The sequence below is a fragment of the Anneissia japonica genome, unplaced genomic scaffold (assembly GCF_011630105.1).
Source record: "Anneissia japonica isolate Jap-2015-1 unplaced genomic scaffold, ASM1163010v1 scaffold69_len1423075_cov170, whole genome shotgun sequence".
Classification (NCBI taxonomy): domain Eukaryota; kingdom Metazoa; phylum Echinodermata; class Crinoidea; order Comatulida; family Comatulidae; genus Anneissia; species Anneissia japonica.
Genome location: NW_022748202.1, coordinates 397,736 through 417,078, shown reverse-complemented (window position 1 = coordinate 417,078; position 19,343 = coordinate 397,736). Strand labels below are relative to the sequence as shown.

The following is a 19,343-nucleotide window of genomic DNA, read 5'->3' as shown; positions in this document are numbered from 1 at the left end:
GGAACTTGTAATTTCACTCTACAGGCTGTTTCATGCACTAGGCAATCTTCAGGAGTGGAGGGAATTTCAAATTTGACGTGTATATGTAGAGTTGGGCCGGTGTAGATGCAAATTAGGTATTATGTGTTTTTGAGCAGGAATTTGGCACGGTGTCTGCATTTGAAAGGTACATATACAGTGTTATATATAATATTACTTCTCATTAAAATATACAAATTCTCAAAAATTCAATTGTATTAATATTAACAATTATAAGTATCAGTCATCATTGCAACTCCCAATGTTTCTATCCCACAGTAAACTAAATTTTAATTAGTGCATGGCTCGCTTGATTTTTTTTAGGGTCATGTGTAAAAGGATAATTCAATTGCAATATAGCGCACTGTGATGAATTCTAGGCCAGTGTTTTTACATCTATAACTAAAAACAACGCATGTCTGCCTACCTTACAGAAATATTTTATCTACACCTATTTCAAAGATGCAATGAACAAATTAGTTTATGCAGCTAGACCACATTGTCAGACAGGTAAGCCCACTTCCCCACATAGGTGTTGTCATGCAATTAGAAATGCCATACCTTTGCCAGATTCAAATGCACAGTCTCTAATCTGGGAGAACTCATTACTTTCAATTTCAACTGGTAAGATGCACTCTCCATACTTGTTGCCTACAATGGACTGAATGAGAATGAAAATCCTATAAATAGACAAGTAATTACTATATTACATATTAAAATCAACAATAAAACAGATTCTGATTACAGTAATAACGAGTGGCTCATTAAATAAAAAACACAAGCAAGACGATCATTGCAACAGCTGCAAACTAACCATAGTACAGTTGACATCACATACACTATTAAACTACTATGAATCTAGTTATTGAACTTATACCCCCCTTCACACTGAACTAGTTCGCACTACGTTCTATAGAACAAGGTGGAATGGGGACGAACGGAATATGAACGAAATGGACGTAGTAGACATCGAATACAATCTTAGTATGAATGGTACGAACAGGCAAGGACGGGAATGGTGGTCCAGTACGTCGACCATGTTTAAAATTTGATCTTGTTCTACCCTAAAAAAATTGGATCGGGTAATGGTCGTATTTCAAACGAGATTGCCGTACTAAAAACGGAATTGCTGTACTGCGAACATGGAAAGAATGGGTAAAAAACAAGCTGATCGTCATGAGAACGGGGGAAAATAGGAGTACAATCCAACACCGATGTTGTTACGTACCACCCCATCCTGCCTGTTCTCAGACAGACAAATTAGAAGAGGCTTGATAAGGGTTGTATTATAGCAGATCGGGCTGGAACATGATCCAGATTCCCGTTTTAAACTTGTTAAAGACTGCCTGAGAAAGCAATGCAAACAGGCAAGACTGAGCATGGACTGGTTTGAATGGACATGTCAGTTCGAATTGTGTAGAAATTTCCTACAGTAGAATGGGTTGGAACTTGTTAAGAACAGACTGTAAATGACATTGAACGTAACGTCTTCCCGTTCTAAACGTTGTGCGAACGTTGTACAAACTGTCTGCAATCGTAATGCACTTACTTCAAACTGTGTTATGTCGTAGTAAAATCCAAAATTGCACGTTTCAACCCGTCCTCATCAAGGTTCATATAAGTTTCAGAACGGGCAGGAATGTTCTTCGAACTAGTTTAGTGTGAAGAGCCCATCATGCATATAGGAATTAGTAATTTTGTATCAGTTTCTGAGCTTACCACAAAAAATGGCCCTTGCGAGATCCTGTGAGCCTCGCGGATTTCATTCATGCGGAGTGCCGCTGCCTCGTGATCATTGGCCGCTAGATCTTTAGGTCCTTGATGGAGATCAACAAGCTAGGACAAAAAAACAAATTAGTACAGTAATTATTACTATATTCTTGATAGATTTTGAGATAAACTTGCATAGCAACAAATAGCAACATTAAATAAAATAAAACTCTTAGAATAAGGTATTAGTGATGTATTTGAAGTTCTTCTATGATTAAAAAATCTTCACACACCCTCTACAATTATCCCCAGTCACAGAATGTTTATAAGAATAATAAAAAAATGATCCTGTTTACATTAAACTATATAAAAGAAGTTTCGAGAAGCATCCATTATTTTTATCATAATCACAATCCATACATGTACTTGCATTTAGGACTGAAATACCTAGGGTGAACTCGACGACATTTGACCTATCATGTGAAAAATCCTGGTGGTGCAATTTTGGGTTTTTTTTGTGTGTGTGTTCAAAATTGAACTTTTTATTTTGAAACTAAGACACTTTCTGAGAGTGCCATTTCCGGATATTTTGAGGCGCTAAAAATAATTATCTCAAAGCAGCAACACCAACCATTACCTTTAATATTTTTATTGTTGTGATTGTTATTTTTTATTGTTATACTTTTATTATTATTATTGTTCTTATTAGTATTATCGATATTTATATTATTCCCATTATTATTACAGTATTATTATTATTATTATTATTATTATTATTATTCCACTATTATTATTATTTATTGTATTTCTGCTCTTTATGTGTAATATATTGTAAAGCGCTAGTGACAACTTCCATTTTAACCGGCGCTACAGAAATTCTAAAATCTATCTATCTATCTCTAAGAATGGTCAGCATGTGGTTTGAACACCAGTCCATGAAGTTCAGAAACTGAATAAAAATTGCTGCGCCAGACTATCAAAACCGTCCCAATTAACAGTGTAAGTATAAGCCTAATTGGAAAAAACAACCTTGTATTGTCATCTTTACCTATAAGGCTGATCAGATGACCATAAGGCACTGTAACATAAACAAAACTGTTTTAGTTGTCATGTTATAACCTCCCTTTTGAGATCATGACAAGATCCATAATTGTAACAAGCTCACCAAGGTCATTAATATTGCATCCTGTCCAACACTTCTCAAGACAATTCACCTACAGTTATTAGTAACATCTAAGGATTATTACAACTATTATTTCAAGAAATATGGAAAATTTCACACACAATGGCTAGCCGTTACTAATGGTTAGTATTATCACGATAGATATTTCCAAGGTCACCTTCCTGTTCAGACATTAAATTATCGATTTAGATAACTCAAAATTCTGACATCATTTTTAACCAAAGAGCTAACAGAATCAACAATTTTCACATTGTGTCTAATTTATAGGAGTGAGAACTTGAAGGACCGGGTGACAAGCCATCTGATAGTCACAAATTGTTGAAACAAAAAGAGGAAAATTAAATTTATAGCATCATCATGTTAAACCATCTCAGAACAACTGGTCAAAAAATAACCCAGACTGTTGCTTAGCCCCCTGCACTCTATGACGGCTTCAACACTAGACCTTGCTGAAAAGTGTTAAATCACCATCTCGGACAGCGCCACCAGGAGTACTGTCATTCAGATTGGAGAGTAAGGTTCATACCTGGAACTCGAGTCCATATTCTTGACAGTATTTTTGCAACTCTGGACATGCCTCTTTCAATAAGATTTGTCTCTCTTGGACAGTATCTAAAAAAAAATGGGAGAAATGTATCAATGATATATATTGATATGAATATAAAATTTGTATCATTTTTTTTTTTTAAACATCAAAAGTATTATCATGAAGGTATTACTATATTACTCCATGGTATTATAATATGTAAAAATACAAATGTTTTTCATTAAAACGACAGTATTTTTTTTTTAATAATAGAGAAAAAAAAGTATTTTTGGTAGGTAGTAAATTACAATGTAAACATGCTGTGATGTAACCATTCAGATTCAATATAATTGATACTATTATGCATAAAGAAATATACTATGATAATATTTTTATTATGTATATTTACTTTTTGCTAGCAACTTATTACAGAAGAGCTCTATATTTTCTTATTGTTAAAATGAATTTTTATGGTTGTTACATAGTTGATCCAACTCAAGACTTTTCCATTTCCATTTCCATTTAAAAGTTAATAAGTTTTCATCTCTTATTATTTTCAATACCAATATTCTATTTACAGCACCACAAAGGGATAAACAAGCTTCTCTGATTTCAACCAAGTACGAAACAACATCCCAATTCCTAATTTTACTCTTTACTGAATGACAATATTTTTGACTAGATATTGCAATATCAGTTTTTCCAATCTCTCAATCTAGTATCATTGGCTTTATATAATCCTTCCTACTTTATATTTATATCTAATCCTACTTTTATTAATTCATAATCTACGTCTGATATATTCCTAAAACAAAATATATCTTTACTTGAATAGTAACTGATTCTAGAAATAGTATTTAATCCTCATTTTTAATCCTTTTAAGTGGGGATCTAATCTAAATCCTTAAAATAAAATTGATAGGTTTTCACAATTTAATCTGCAGTCTAATCCTAATTATGTCTGGATGCAAATTAAAGTCTTGATGAATTGAACAAAATTTTTCTTCACTTGAATAATATCTTATACTAGTAATAGTATTAATTCTCCATTTTAATTTTTTTAAGTGTGGTTTAACCCAAATCCTTGGAATAAAACTGATAATTTTTCACAATTTAATCTGCAGACTAATCCTGATTTAATCCTAATCCTGTCTAGATGCCAGTTAAAGTTTTGATGAGCAAAATTTATCTTTACTTGAATAATATCTTATCCTAGAAACAGTATTAATTCTCATTTGTAATCTTATTAAGTGTGGTTCTAATCTAAATCCTTAGAATAAAATTGGTAAGTTTTCATGATTTAATCTGCGGACTAATACTGGTCTAATCCTAAATCCTGTATGGATGCAAAATAAATTCTTTATGCATTAAATCTTATCAAATATTATCTGTACTTGAATAATATCTTATCCTAGAAATAATCCTCATTTTTAATTAAGTGTGAATCTAATCTAAATCCTTTTGATTAAAATTGATCCTTCCAAAATTGAATCCGCAGACTAATACAAATTAGCTTGAGTAATATTATATACATTCACATTTAAAAAGGTTTATTTTAAAGGTGAATAACGCTTTATATTAATTCACTGGATCCATATTGACCGACACCCTATGGAGTATGCTTTGCTATACAATGAAGTACGAGTCAAACCAAACATTCCATGCACCACTAGGCTGCTCACCACTGGGCTGCTTAAGAAAGTCTAAGACCACAACAACCATTGCGCCCCCAATGGCAGGAGTCAAGACCTGTTTCAGTAGCATGTATACTTGCAGTCTGTACCACACACCTGATGAAGCTGGCATTGACTGCCAGCGAAAGCTTGTGTTGAATAAATTACATCAAAGTTAAGTCTCAGAGTGCTGTCTTTTATAATCTGTGTATATTGTTTAGACTAACACGGCTTCATTACTTTTATCAGTCTGTATCATGCAAGTCTAAAAAACACTCTTAGTAATTAAACATTAAAAAATCAGAAAGATTAAAACATTTATGAGACCATTATTTTGTAGACATTTTTTGGGTGCAGAACAAAGTTTTTTGTTTAATATAACATCAGAATTTCTCTGAATTATAACATTTCGTATCATTCCTTCGTACTTCAAACTCAATCCTAAGGTTTATCATCAGGGAATCGAGAATTACTTTTGTCTGCAATGCTGACGCACGATAAATCCCATCATTTGTCATGCTCTTGTCAAGATGGAAATTTTGTCATTTGATTGCCTTCCAGTAGCATTTATAGAAGTGTGCTCTTCTTAAAAATCAATCAATTTTTTTTAAATCAAAAAGAAAACACTATCTCTTCATCAAGAGTCACTGCACCTCAGAATAGCATGGTAGATACAGTAGAATTCAAAGTGTTCATTATTATTATTATATTATTATTATTATTATTATTATAAACAAATTTACCCACAAATCAAGCAACCAATCAATAGCACATTAAATTAAATTAATCTACCAAATAACACCTCAATCGAAAGAAATCAATTAATCAATCAGAACAAAAATCACAAGAAAAAGTAGCACAATCTTTACTTTTACTGTAAACTCTGAAAATTTAAAAAATTACCTAATATTTATTTTTAAATGTCTCTGAAAATAATTATGAAAATATTGCAGTTTATAGGCCAATTCTGCCCTTATAAGGTCAATAATCTAGATAACATTGTTTCATAAAACCACAATCTTCTGGAAGCCAGTAGATATTGATAATGATGGCAAAGATAAAGAAAAGCAGGTCAGAGTAATGATTTTGGACGTTGACACAAGATACAGAGTAGCACGGTATTAGTCTCTAGTGGAATCGCTATATGAACCAGGTTGAACAATAATCCAATGAGCTTCAACTCATTCCACGTACAGTATATTGTCGCAAATGGCTTTTTAAAGTTCTCAGATATTACGTACGGTGGAAATTTCATAAGTTTGTTCATAACAATCTCAAGAGGCATGTACTGAATAAACACACAAATGACATAAGCATGTTAATAATATAATTTAAATAAATTATAATATATCAAATATATAAAATATTATTTTGACGGACATAATAATGATGATGATAAATATTTATAAAGTTTCTTCTTACCTTAGGATAATGAGAAAATATATAAAATAGTGACACCATGAGAAAAAAAATATAGTCTTTCCTAAGTTACATAGTATTGTATATTTATAATGACAAAGACTGAAATTGAGAATGGGGTAAGCATAAACAGTGGGGAAACGGAAAATTACAGAAGGGTACATTTAATAATTAATACGAGACAGACTGAAAGAGACATACTCCATAAGACTGCAGAAAACCAGGACAAGAGACAGGAAACAAGTTTGTTAAATGGATTGAATAAATATGGCTGGCATTATTAGAGACAAGAGAGATCTTTCTCATTAATAATATACAGGTATTGAAGCACTAATCAATTCAGGACAGAATGAGGGCACAGTCAATAAAGTGCAAGTGTCACAGTCAATAAAGTGACAAGTGTCACAGTCAATAAGGTGACAAGTGTCAAAGTCAAGGAATCCTCTGATTTCATATAGCAATCTAATTTGCCAATTAATAGAATGTGAGAGTTGAGTGATGCAATCAGTCATTGACTAAGGTATATTCAACCATTCGACATAGGGAAATACTGTAGGGTACAGTGGCAAAGCTTGTTGTGGAGCAGGAATTCAAGTTGTCCCTCAGAAAATCAACCGATAGCTACGATTGTCAGTATCATTAATATCCTCATCATTACTATCTAATCTAATCATATTTATTTATATAGCGCCTTTCTTTGCAGATACGAAGCGCTTCTGTCCCTGGTCATTGGATCCACATGCTAAGTGTTGCTGCTGTATTCAGCGCAGGAGCAAGCAACCCCACCAGGAAACCATTTATACTCCTGGGAGGAGAGAAGCAATGCAGATAAAGTGTCTTGCTCAAGGACACAAGCAAATGCACAGCGAGGGATTGAAACCCCGACCTCGAGGTTGGGAAACCAAACCTTTCATGCTGCGCCAAACCGCTTCCACAAATTACTATCCCATAATCATCTCTATTCTTGCCTTCTTTATCAATATCATTCTAATTATCATCATTACCATCCTCCTCTGATCCAATCATCGGAATCATTCTAATCTTCTAATCTCATTTTCATCATACAACATTCTTATCCTCATCACCAGCACATCACAATCTTCATTATCATTTATATCCTCAGAATTCTAGACTTCATAATTATCAGCCTAATTATTACTTACAATCTTTATTATCATTATTATTCTCAGCCCTATCCCTCTACTTATCCTCCTTATTACCAGTCTTTTCTTCAGCATTATCTCATCTTCATAATTAGTACACTATTACTATCAGTATTGTTTCATCCCTATTATGAATATCATCATCATTCATAGTGTCATAATTTTGTTTATTATTATGGTCACTATTATCCTCCTTCATTCCAGGGGTGGTGCCAGGACTTTCTCCAGGGGGTCCGAGGTGCCCGACAATGGGGGATGCCCCCAACGAGGTTGAAGATTTTCACGACGAGAGCGAAGATTTTCACGAGAGCAAAGTGGGTGTGGTCAAGCGTCGCTTAAAATGTTTCAAAAATAGTCCGGGGGTGAAGCCCCCGAAAATGTTGAAAATTTAGGGGTTTCAAAGGCTTATTTAATCGATTTTAAGGTCAAAAAATTATGGATAATTTCTTTTTTCTCCCCGACAAATTGTGGTTTTCCTCCCTGACAGGGGCCTTCACCCCGCTGGAGCCACCCCTGCTTCATTTTATAAATATTTTCATCCTCAATATTACCATCATTATCTTCATTCTTATCATTGTGCTTATTATAATTCTCATGCTTATTCACATTGTCATCTTCATTCTCATTCTCTTTCAATTATTTATGTCTACTGATGCACCATCAGATCTTCCAATAATTTTATTTGCTATATAAAATATGTTCTCCGCTCAGCCTCAATAACTATTTGACATAGATCATTTTATTTGAAGGACAAACACTTTGGAATTCACTCAATACACACATTAAATATTGATTTTCTGTTTCATCCAATAATTAAAATTAAAAACCTATTTTCCCACCAAAAATGACATATACATCACTATTGACATTGCACCTCAGTTGCTTATTAAATAATATAAATTTTCACATTAACATTATTATTCTCATTAAAATTATTAGACTACTTTTATTTATATCATTTATCATCTCTTTCTCATCCATCACTATTCTAGCAACATTTCCAAATGGTAAACATGTAGCAACATTTACTGTAAACAAGAATTATATTTCCTACACTTCAAAATCTTTAGCAAAAACCAGAGTGATAGAAAATCATGTTTGCAAGGTTCTGGCATGCACAGGGAACATTAAGATGCGATTTAAGATTTATTCTCGAATGGCTTACAACTGATTCAGCTGCACGTAGTGGCATTAACATTGATGAATATTTGAGTCGGATGGCCTACGAAGCAAATCTCATCATCTGGTGACAATTGATTTGTTTTTTTTTTTTGTGAGTGTCATTAAGTCACATTTTCTAGTGAATTCACTGCAAATATACAGAAACCACTGGTAATGACTTAGTCTGTTTTCACTGGAGAGTGTCCAACATTTGAGAAGGGGCTGATTAAAATATTGAAGGGATGCGGAAAATTCAGAATTGATTTGTTTTTTAAATGTATTGCAAAATTAATTGATGAATAAAAAGTATAGCCGCGTTAGTCTGATACAGTATACTTTAGAACAATATAAAGTAAATGACAGCAGCACTTTTGAGGCTAACAATATAAAATTTATTGCGTATGATTGTGTCCCATGTGAATAGAATAAACACATCGATTTAAAAAGGCATATATAGAATGAAATTGGGGTATAAATTGCAAATTCCCTTATTTCATCACCCCATCTCTCTACACCAAACTACTTTTGATGAGGGCATTATGCAGCATAAAAGGCAATTACTATAAACCGTGTTGTCTATGTAAATGTATTGTACTATATTTAAATGACATACTCGTCTAACGTAACTAATGTACAGGGGTTACAGATATTTCTACTAAACATCTTCTGCACCAAACTCGGTATTAACCAATCAGCAGGAAGGTATTCATCATGTAAAGAGAAAATTCTTATGCATTATTTATGAAAATTCACAACTGATTTAAAAAAAAATATATTACAAAATTAATTGAGTATGCTTGTGTCATTTGTGAATAGAATACACATCGATTTACTTAATGGCATATCTAGAGGGTAATTGGGGGTACAAATTTTGAATTCTCTTGCTTCCGCACCCCATCTCTCTATGCCAAACTACTTTTGATGAGTGCACGAGATTGAAGTATTATGCAGTGTAAAAGGCAATTACTATAAACAATGTTGTCTATGTAAATGTACTATATTCAAATGACATACTCGCCTAAACATAACTAATGTACAGAGGTTACAGATATTTCTACTAAACATCTTCTGCAACTCGGTATTAACCAATCAGCAGGAACATAATTATCATGTGAAGAGACAATTCTTATGCATCTCGTAATTACCTCATCAACTTAATCATTGCACAACACTTAGAACTGTCAAGAACTATGGTTTGCATATAAATGACATCTCCTTTGAGAGTAGAAATTTCTTCACAAAAAAAAAACAAGCATTACTTAGTGCCAATACTGTAGAGATGTTGTTTTTCACTAGAGCCAGCCCACGTCTCCTCCCTTCCTCTTCTTCTTGCATGTTATAACATTGTGTTGTCACGTTATCAAAAGAAAAACTCCTCCACAAAAATATTAACTAGGTTTAAAATTTAAAGCAAGGATGGTAATTGTTGATGTTTAAAATAAATTAGCTAATACAGGATGATATATATCTAAATCTGGATACTTTACAGCATTTATCCGCCTCATAAATGCTTCATCCCAACCAAAAGCTGGTGTAGTCCAAAATAATTTATTTAAAACAGAGAATTGATTCAAAGCCGGGGAACTATTACAGTAAATAAATTTACTAGAATCTTTTTTGTATAACCACAAATCTTCAGTGTGGAGGTGGTTTGCAACAGTGGAAACTGTTTGGTTCCCCAGCCTTGAGGTCGGGGTTTCAATTCTGTGCTGTGAATTTCGCTTGTGTCCCTGAGCAAGGCACTTTATCTACATTGCTTCAGCCTACCCAGCTGTATCAATGGGTATCAGCAAATTGCAGGGAATAACCTGCGGTTGACCAGCTTCCAACACAGGGGGGGAGCATCTCACTCTCATCCGCTTCACGTTACTTGAAAACGGGGATAAGCTTCAGCTCTATGGGCTCTAGTGGCTTGGCAAGGATTTACTTGCTTACAAATCTTGAGTAATTTTATGTTTAAACTTTAAAATCTCTTTCTCCCATACGGAAGTAAAGTGAAAGTACACTAAATTCTATAATGTATCAATTTGTATGTATGACACTAAATTCAATATCAAATTAGTTCACTTTGGTGATCACAGAATGCATATTAATATAAAGGCAGCCAAGTGGGTTGGCCACTGACACAGTAGAAATGGGTGGGATTATCTGATCAATATAGATGTAACCAGTCAGTAAGTCAGCAAATGATCAAGAAGATCATCATGATGACGCACCTAAAATATATGAAAGCATTTTTAAAAAAGTAAAGAGTGTAGCTGTGACCTTTTAATTTTAAGGTCCCGGGTTCAAATCCTTATTAAAAATCAGGATCAATACTCTGTTCCCCAGGCCTCATACTGTAAAGTGACTATTGCATTTTGAGTCCCAAATTATCAGCTCTACTCTCCGCAAGCATCGTAAGGAGACTTAGTTATAGCGTGTTAATGGTCCAAAATGATCAAATCTCTTTTCCCAAAAGCCTCATAAAAGGACTTGGTCATAGCATCAAATGTACCAATTGATCAGCACTCCAGGTTATACAGCTCCCACTTCTCAAGGCTCATAAAGGAAGTGCGACCATCGTATGACCATCGGCCGTTGACTCTGACTCAGCTTCATGTAAGCACTAGACGATGCAACACTGCTGATTGTATTTGGCGGTCTGAATGCGCATCGTGACGTTGCATTGCCCATAGAATCAGGTAGACTAATGATTGTTGGGCACAATGAGTACCCGGCTTTAAACAGCATCAATGGTCCCACGTGATTACCTCCCCTTAGCGCACTAATTAAGGGTCTTCCAATGACCGAATTTCCACTCTCCAACCAAGTCTCACAAGTTTCAGTATAGCAACCAGGCACTAAATATATCAGTTGTGCTAGATGAACCATCCATCAGGGGTCCCAAGTTAGAAGAAATTCCTTGCGTGAGATCTGGTTAAATGAACTTTCTTTACATATTTAATGTTATTTTGCTGTGAATGGTGATACCCATTGGCACTGACAATTGATAATAAAGTAGTGAAAACATGCAAATATTATGAATTTGTGGAAATTGGTTATTTTCCGGGAGATTCTTGCTTGCTTGCATGAGTGCGAGAGGTCGTTTTGATTTCAGGTACTCCGACTTCCGGGAGAGTTGAAATCCCAGCATGATTATCAAAGAGAAAAGAAAATTATGTAGGCATGATACCTCCATGCTGTTACTATCCCATTTACCAGCAAACCCTCTAAAAGGGCATTTTGTCGGGTTGGTGAACCAGGTTTTGCCAGTCTCAATAAGATAAGTTACTTGTTAACAGCTACACCCCTACAGTTTTCTCTTTGACCAAATAACTACTTGTTTACTTTTATATATTAAGGTATTCACCTAATCATATAGTGTATATTTATGCCTTTTGATTAATTGATGTGTATGGATGCACCATTAAAGTGATGGGTGCCACTGTTTCAAAAGCGATTTCCGAATAAATATTATTATTACTAATCCAAAACATCAAAGAAGAATATCTCTACTTAAAAGTCATTATCGCAGCAGGCATTGCTATTTTTTAATAAATTACCAGTATAGTATTTAAAAACCAGGCTGGAAAATTTTAAAAACCTGTGGTTCATAAATGCTAGGCATTTTTATTACCTTAGCTGTAATTTAAGTTAAAAATCATACTAGATATGTTTTTGAATTTCACAAATCAATGATTTGTGTTAGAAGTTAAAATATAGTTTTTATTTAATTGTGCTGGTGTTTTAATTAACTACTAACAACTAATTAGCTTCACTGTTAATCTTGTTAAAAAAAATCCCTGAAGCAGTAATTAATAGATATAAGAAAGGATTTGCATAACCTGGTTCAACAATTGAAAATTTGGTAAATTTGGAAGTTTCCTAAACCCTCACAAGTTTTAATATGTTATGTTATTTGTGATTTTACAAACAAAAAAGATACTATGGAAATTTATCTAATGTTATTTTATGTGAACAAAATCATCATGGCATATACATTTGCCAATAAATCCCAAACATGCTGAAACATAATTTCAAGATCCTTTAGTATTTGGATAGAATCTGCAAAGGATTATTTCTTGTTTCTCTGAGGATATGCAGGAGACTGTTTAATGAGTCTTCGTCTTCCAAAGGGTATTTCAAATTTATCCAATCATAATTAAGAAAACCAAATGGTATTTCAGATGTATCCAATCATAATTAAGAAAACCAAAGGCTATTTCAAATTTATCCAATCGTAATTAAGAAAACGAAAGAGTATTTCAATTTTATCCAATCATAATTAAGAAAACCAAAGGGTATTTATTTCAGATGTATCCAATCATAATTAAGCAAATCAAAGAGTACTTAAAATTTATCAAATTGTAATTACAAAAAATAAATGGGTATTTTAAACTTATCCAATTGTAATTAAGAAAACTTAAATGCATTTCAAAATTATACAATCACAATTAAGAAAATGAGAAGATAAAAAGTTATGTTCTGGTTTAGAAGAAACCAGATTAGATTCTAGATTTTACTTTTTTTTAAATAATGAATAATAATAAATGAACATAATCAGTTGCATAACAATATGATAAAATAGTAGTAATAAAACAACTGCAAAGAGATATATTATCCAAAAATTTGGTTTGAAACATTTAAAAAATACATTTTTATCTATAAATAATTTTAAAATTTCAAATACTATTATCATTACAGTATTATTTACAATTTTGTATTAATTATCCATCTACTTATTGGTTTGAAGGTTTACTGTAATTACTTTTATGGGTTTGTTGGGTTTTCGCTAGCAGTTTCAGCATGGCTTGCTGTGTGCTTTATAAATCATATTTTTATTCACAAAATTCATCAATGTGTAAATATAGCACTGTACTTTTCAAACACCAAATGCTTTTTCCCTATTCATATATTGGATTGGATTTACTCAGTGTAAACACCAAGGATAGCCCACGAAAGTCTAGAAGAAGACTTATTTCCAGTGGGGTCCTTCTGGTGGTGATTAGGATGTACATTGACAGACAATCCCCTACTCTTTTCCGAAGAGTGTACTGCGTTCTTTAACGTGCACATGGTCCATAAATGCACATGGAACCAACGGCTAAAACGTCTCATCCGAAACACAGTGTGCTATTGTGACTTGTATTTCAGCCCTCCAGCTGAAACACAAGGAGAGGCAGTGATTTGAACCGGGGAACTAGAGACCTCTACGATTCAGCTTAGCTGACTGACCTAAGCTGCTGTCTTCATTATAAATTATATGCATTGCGCAACTTCCTCCATTCCTGGGGAGTAATGATTGTACAGCGTGTTCAATTTTATTACAGATCATTCACCTCCGACCAAGTAACCATTTGTACTTCTTGGAGAAGAGAGGCAAACGATATGGCATCTTACCCAAAGACACAAGCATTGGACTACTGCTGGTCTCGAACCAAAGACCTTCTGATTGAAAGCCAAATGCCATGCATGCTACACCACATAGTACTACAAAACTGATACTGAATCAATCATGCATTAATCAATAATTTTTTTTTTTAAATGAATGCTCATGTTTAATTTCAATAAACTTCAATTGACATTTGGCCTCAAATCCACTGATATCGCCTTCAATTTCGAGAACTTGCAAATGATCACACCGTTCTTGTAATATTCATTTTTTAAACCCTAATCAGGTATTAAATGCATATCTGTCTATATTTTACAACATCTGTTAATTAAGCTTGGAAATTAAACTAGACTAAATATTTGCTTTTAAATCGAACAGACATCTCTTTTTGATATTAATGTTCAGTACATTTGCAATATCTACCTTTTAAACCTTGTATATATCTACATTATACAGGATGAAAGATAGGTTAATAGCAAATAGGAACTTCATGGTTCATGAAAATTTAGGTTATTCTTTGGCCTATGATTAACATTTAAATAGAAACTTTGCACTTAAACCATCAATTGCATCTAAGTAATGAACTCTCAAAACAAAATTTCAATGAGTTTTTTCAATTAATTAAAAAAAAATAGTGATTATGTTATTTTCTCCTAGGTTGTTATGTTCTCCTGAATTTACCCAAATTAAATCATGGTTCTTTTTTTTATATTTTTTCATTTACTTACTCTTAATGTGATTTATATTTACGATATTAATTTTTTTATTGTGTGTATGACCCACCAGTAAAATGTACTTCATTACAAAAAGTGTATCACTTGAAAGACAGAATTACATTTTTTAAAACTTGAAAATAAGTGAGAAAAAATAGTTTACCTGATTTGGTACAGCTTATAATCATCCTGACGACCCGTGAAGGGGGTGACGGGCACCCAGCCAATCTACCGCATAATATTTTCTCCATTTTAGTCTGTAGAACCAGCTCTGGTTTGCTTAATCCTCAGAGTCTAATAAACAGCATTCTATAAGGATTTTGATGAACCGAAGCCTAGCAAATAACGAAGGAAATATACTATATTAATTAACAATTAAAAGTTTATTCTCAAGTGGCTTAAAGTTGGATGAAAATCACTTAATAAATTGATAGGACATAAAATTTAATTTCCAAAGTGACAGAGCAATGCAGTAATAACACAATTCTCATGAGTTTACACACTGACACGTTAGGGGCACTACGTGGAAACTGAATTTTGTTTCCCACAAAATCGAATGGTAATACTCCGTGAGTAGCCAACTCTCTGGATAGTTTTAGTGATTTCTGAAATCCATGATGTAACAAAACTCCTTTAGAAATAGTTACATAGGGTCAATATACCAATTAGAACAATTTACATTTCATAATAACTCATTATTTATTTAAAGTTCAAAGAAAGAGAACAGCTTGTATTGTATAATTTTTATCACAATGCACTCTATTCTTTGTATTTTGTAGTATATATATACAAATAGCTAAAATAGTACCAATGATCATTATATATAAAATATATTGTTCTTTTAGTAAAAATTGTAGCCAAATTCAAAAAGTAAGAATATTATGTAACCGTTCAAGACATTTAAGAAGACTGAAGAATTAAAAGAAAGACTCAAATATTTGTTTGTGCTCAATCAGTCCCTAATTCTAATGGTTGGCATCATAGTCTATCACCATGCTTATATTTATACATTTATTTTGAAAAAAAAACATTTTCTCAATGTACCTTTCAATTTAAATAAAAATAAATATTACAAAGTAAACAATTTAAAAATGAAACCTTAGCATGTTTCCCTTTGTGTCCTTCATTTTTTTTCTTTTTTTATTATTGTTACTTGCCTATTTTTGGAGCATGTGTTTTAATCAATCTTAAATATCTCACATAGAGAGCTTATTGATTTGTGCTAATGCCAGCTTATCACAGTTGATATTTTTCATATCTTTGATTATTTTAGGTTGAATCATTTATGATTTATACATTCTTTATTATTTGGTGTTCTATTATTCCTTCAATAATTCTATTTGTGAAATTAGCTCCCCACCCCCCACCCCAACTAAAAAAAGGAAGAAATATCCTGTAGGCTTTATTCTTTATTCAAAGTACTCAGTGTAATTGTTCATTTGTATGTCTCCCTTAATTATGCCCTTTTTGATTGTTATTGTTTTTCAAGTTTTGTACATTTCCTTTTTGTATTCTAATGTTGTAATGCATCGTCCTGCTTTCTTATTTCAACTAATTTTACTGGAATATTTAAAATATTTTAAACATTTTTAATTATTAAAAATAAATGTTTAAATATTCTGTACATTTCAAATTTTCCTTCAATTTAAAATAAAGTTATTTTGAATCCTAGACATCCTGAACATTATGATAATAAATCAATTCCTCTCAATAAATTTGTAATTAAAATTTTTTTTAAATATACATAGATATGAAAATATGAAACATTCGTAGCTTAAATCTACTATTATTTATTGATACAATCACCTGCAAAACACAAAACACATTTATGTATCCACCTAACCAGTGGATAATAAAATACATAAATATGAAAATATGAATAAAAACATCAGCAGCTTAAATATGTTTTTATTTTATTTCAAATTCAATTTGATAATTATCCTCTAACCAGTAGAGGATGAAATATAGATAATATATATAAGAAACTATTGTTCTATATATAAATACATACAAAAAAAGGTTGTTACGGATTTTCAATTGAAAACAAAGAATGGCTATTACAACAATCCCAAGAGTAATTTTCATAGTTTGTAGTTTTGCTTGTATCTGTTAAAGTGGCGTTCTGTTCTCTCCTTTATTGATCTCACTGAATTTTGCATTTTGAGAAATTGTAATTTTTTCCTTGGTTTTTATTTCAACTGTTCTGGTATATGTAATGAAACTGACTTGATTTAATGAAATTGTCTGTTTTAATGAATTTGTTCTGTTGTTTTAAAGTAATTGTACTATTTTACTTCTCCGTTTCGGATGTATTCTGAATGAATTAAATTGAATTTAAATCATTTGTATTTATAAAGTTCATTTTACAATGAATAAATAATAATTTTTTTTTAAATAATAAATTTTTAAGTTAGTGGATCCTCGGTTTTATTAATACTAACAGGATATCAAATACAGTTAACTGATGCCTACCAATAAATAAACTTAAACCCACAGTCCATTAAACCCTATCTTATTGCAAATATACTTTACAAAAGTGTCAGATTTTTTCCCCCCACTGTCAGATAATTGCTGGTTTTGATAACTCGGTTTCAAAAATATTAAATTTTTCAAAGAATTTTATTTAGATGGTTATTGTCTAGATGACAATTTTTCCCCCTTTTTTTTTTCTTTCCCCTACCACCTTTTTCATTTTTTTCCCTTTTCATATTTTTTGTGTAAATACTCTGTTTCTTAGTAGTATTTTACACAAAAAATAATTTGTTATCTATATATATTATGGTTTTCTAGGAATATACTCATAATTATGTCACCAATAACCCCATGTGGCCTGAGTATACAATATTTGTAGGAAGATGTTTTTTGAAATAACTATTATCAAAATACTTATGTTTACGTTATAAATGTTAATATGAACATACAGAAATAACAATGATATCTTAATCTACTGCTTACCTCATATAAAGATATCACACATCAAATGACATTGATTTACAGATAATAATGATACGACATGACTTGAATTTGTGAATCTTATCTCTTAAAAATACAATTTCTGATAGAAACATATTATAGAAGCCTTCTCTATTGCAAATTTTGAAGCTACAAAACCTGTACAGAATACCATTTGCATAAGTATATGATCACGTTAGCTGAGACAGACGTCAGAGAACAACGTGTTTTGCATTTCTGTCTCTTTGCTAAGCCCAGATTACCATCTGGTGGTGATGAAACATGTTTTTGCAATGTCCGTGATACGTGCATACAATGGAAGTGAGCAGTTTGCTCGATAAACTCACTTTAGCAAAGTGTAATATACAGTTCTTGTTCATTTTACTACAAGTGGTGTCGATCTTTTTGTTTATAATAGATTTATATTTATATGTTCATTGTAGTTAGATTTAAAAGTTTTTAAATTAAATCAATATTTGAGGATTGCCATCCCAAATCCAGCATACTGTCACTATTATATTAAATTCTTTGTAGACAGTATTTTTAATTTTTCACTTGTTTTTTGTCATGATTTTTTGTTGCGCAGATATTGGCCCTTGATGGTATTTGCAGCAATAAATAAATCAAAATGAAGTTGGAATTGAGTAATTAGCATACAAAATGTGGCATTATTAATATACTTTAGTACACAGAAGCTGTAATACTTTTAGTCAACTTTTGCAATAGTAAGTCAATTCCAGTAAATGACCCATCATCAAAGGTTTTAAAGTCAATTTTCATTTTTTGGTCATTGATGCTGGTTTTGGGATAGTAAGACTAATTTATATTGTATTTTATTAGCATTTTACAGTTATCATTTGAGTATCGATACATTTTTAAGTAAATGTTTTTTGAGAAGATATGAAGAGATGGTAACATAGGCATGAAATCAACTTAAATAATAGTGATAATGACATTGATTGTGGAGATAATGATAGAGATAATGCTGAAGATGATGATAATGATGAACACGATACTGATAAAGACAATTGAAGCAACTCAATCGAAACGTTCAGATATTCTCAACCAACAACAACAGTTCTATCTACGTGGTGTACCGCAAGCATAAATATATATTATTACTTCGCCATGCAAGCCTTAAAACAATATGATGATGATTATGATTAGTGAGAGGATGGTGATTCGGATAATGATGATGCTGGTGGTGATGATAATGACGAGTCAAGTGGCCAAGCGGTTAGCCAGAGACGTCGCTAGCGACATCCTGTAACATCGGCGCTAGTTCCAGCCGCTCCTCACCCAGGGTTCGGTTGGTAGTAGCAAGGCTGTTCAGATTAGGACTATGGAGGCCTAGTATACATCTGGCTTGTGTACACTTTAAAGAACCCATTGCATCTTTCGGAAGAGTAGGGGGTTACCCCGATGTTATGGTTCATTTCAGCCCCTGTCGT

At 32.4% G+C, this 19,343-nt stretch overlaps 1 protein-coding gene across 1 annotated transcript in view; it reads right to left on the bottom strand.

Moving 5' to 3' along the window:
• LOC117120750 (NACHT domain- and WD repeat-containing protein 1-like) overlaps positions 1 to 19,343 on the bottom strand; it is a 69,787-nt gene that overhangs the window by 27,149 nt on the left and 23,295 nt on the right. Inside the window, exons 4-7 of the mRNA XM_033265830.1 lie at positions 15,104 to 15,275; positions 3,438 to 3,523; positions 1,738 to 1,854; positions 580 to 679 (exon numbers count right to left, since the gene is read on the bottom strand). Coding sequence (XP_033121721.1) covers positions 580 to 679; positions 1,738 to 1,854; positions 3,438 to 3,523; positions 15,104 to 15,191 — 391 coding nt within the window. The 5' untranslated portion in view covers positions 15,192 to 15,275. The remainder of the gene's footprint in view (positions 1 to 579; positions 680 to 1,737; positions 1,855 to 3,437; positions 3,524 to 15,103; positions 15,276 to 19,343) is intronic.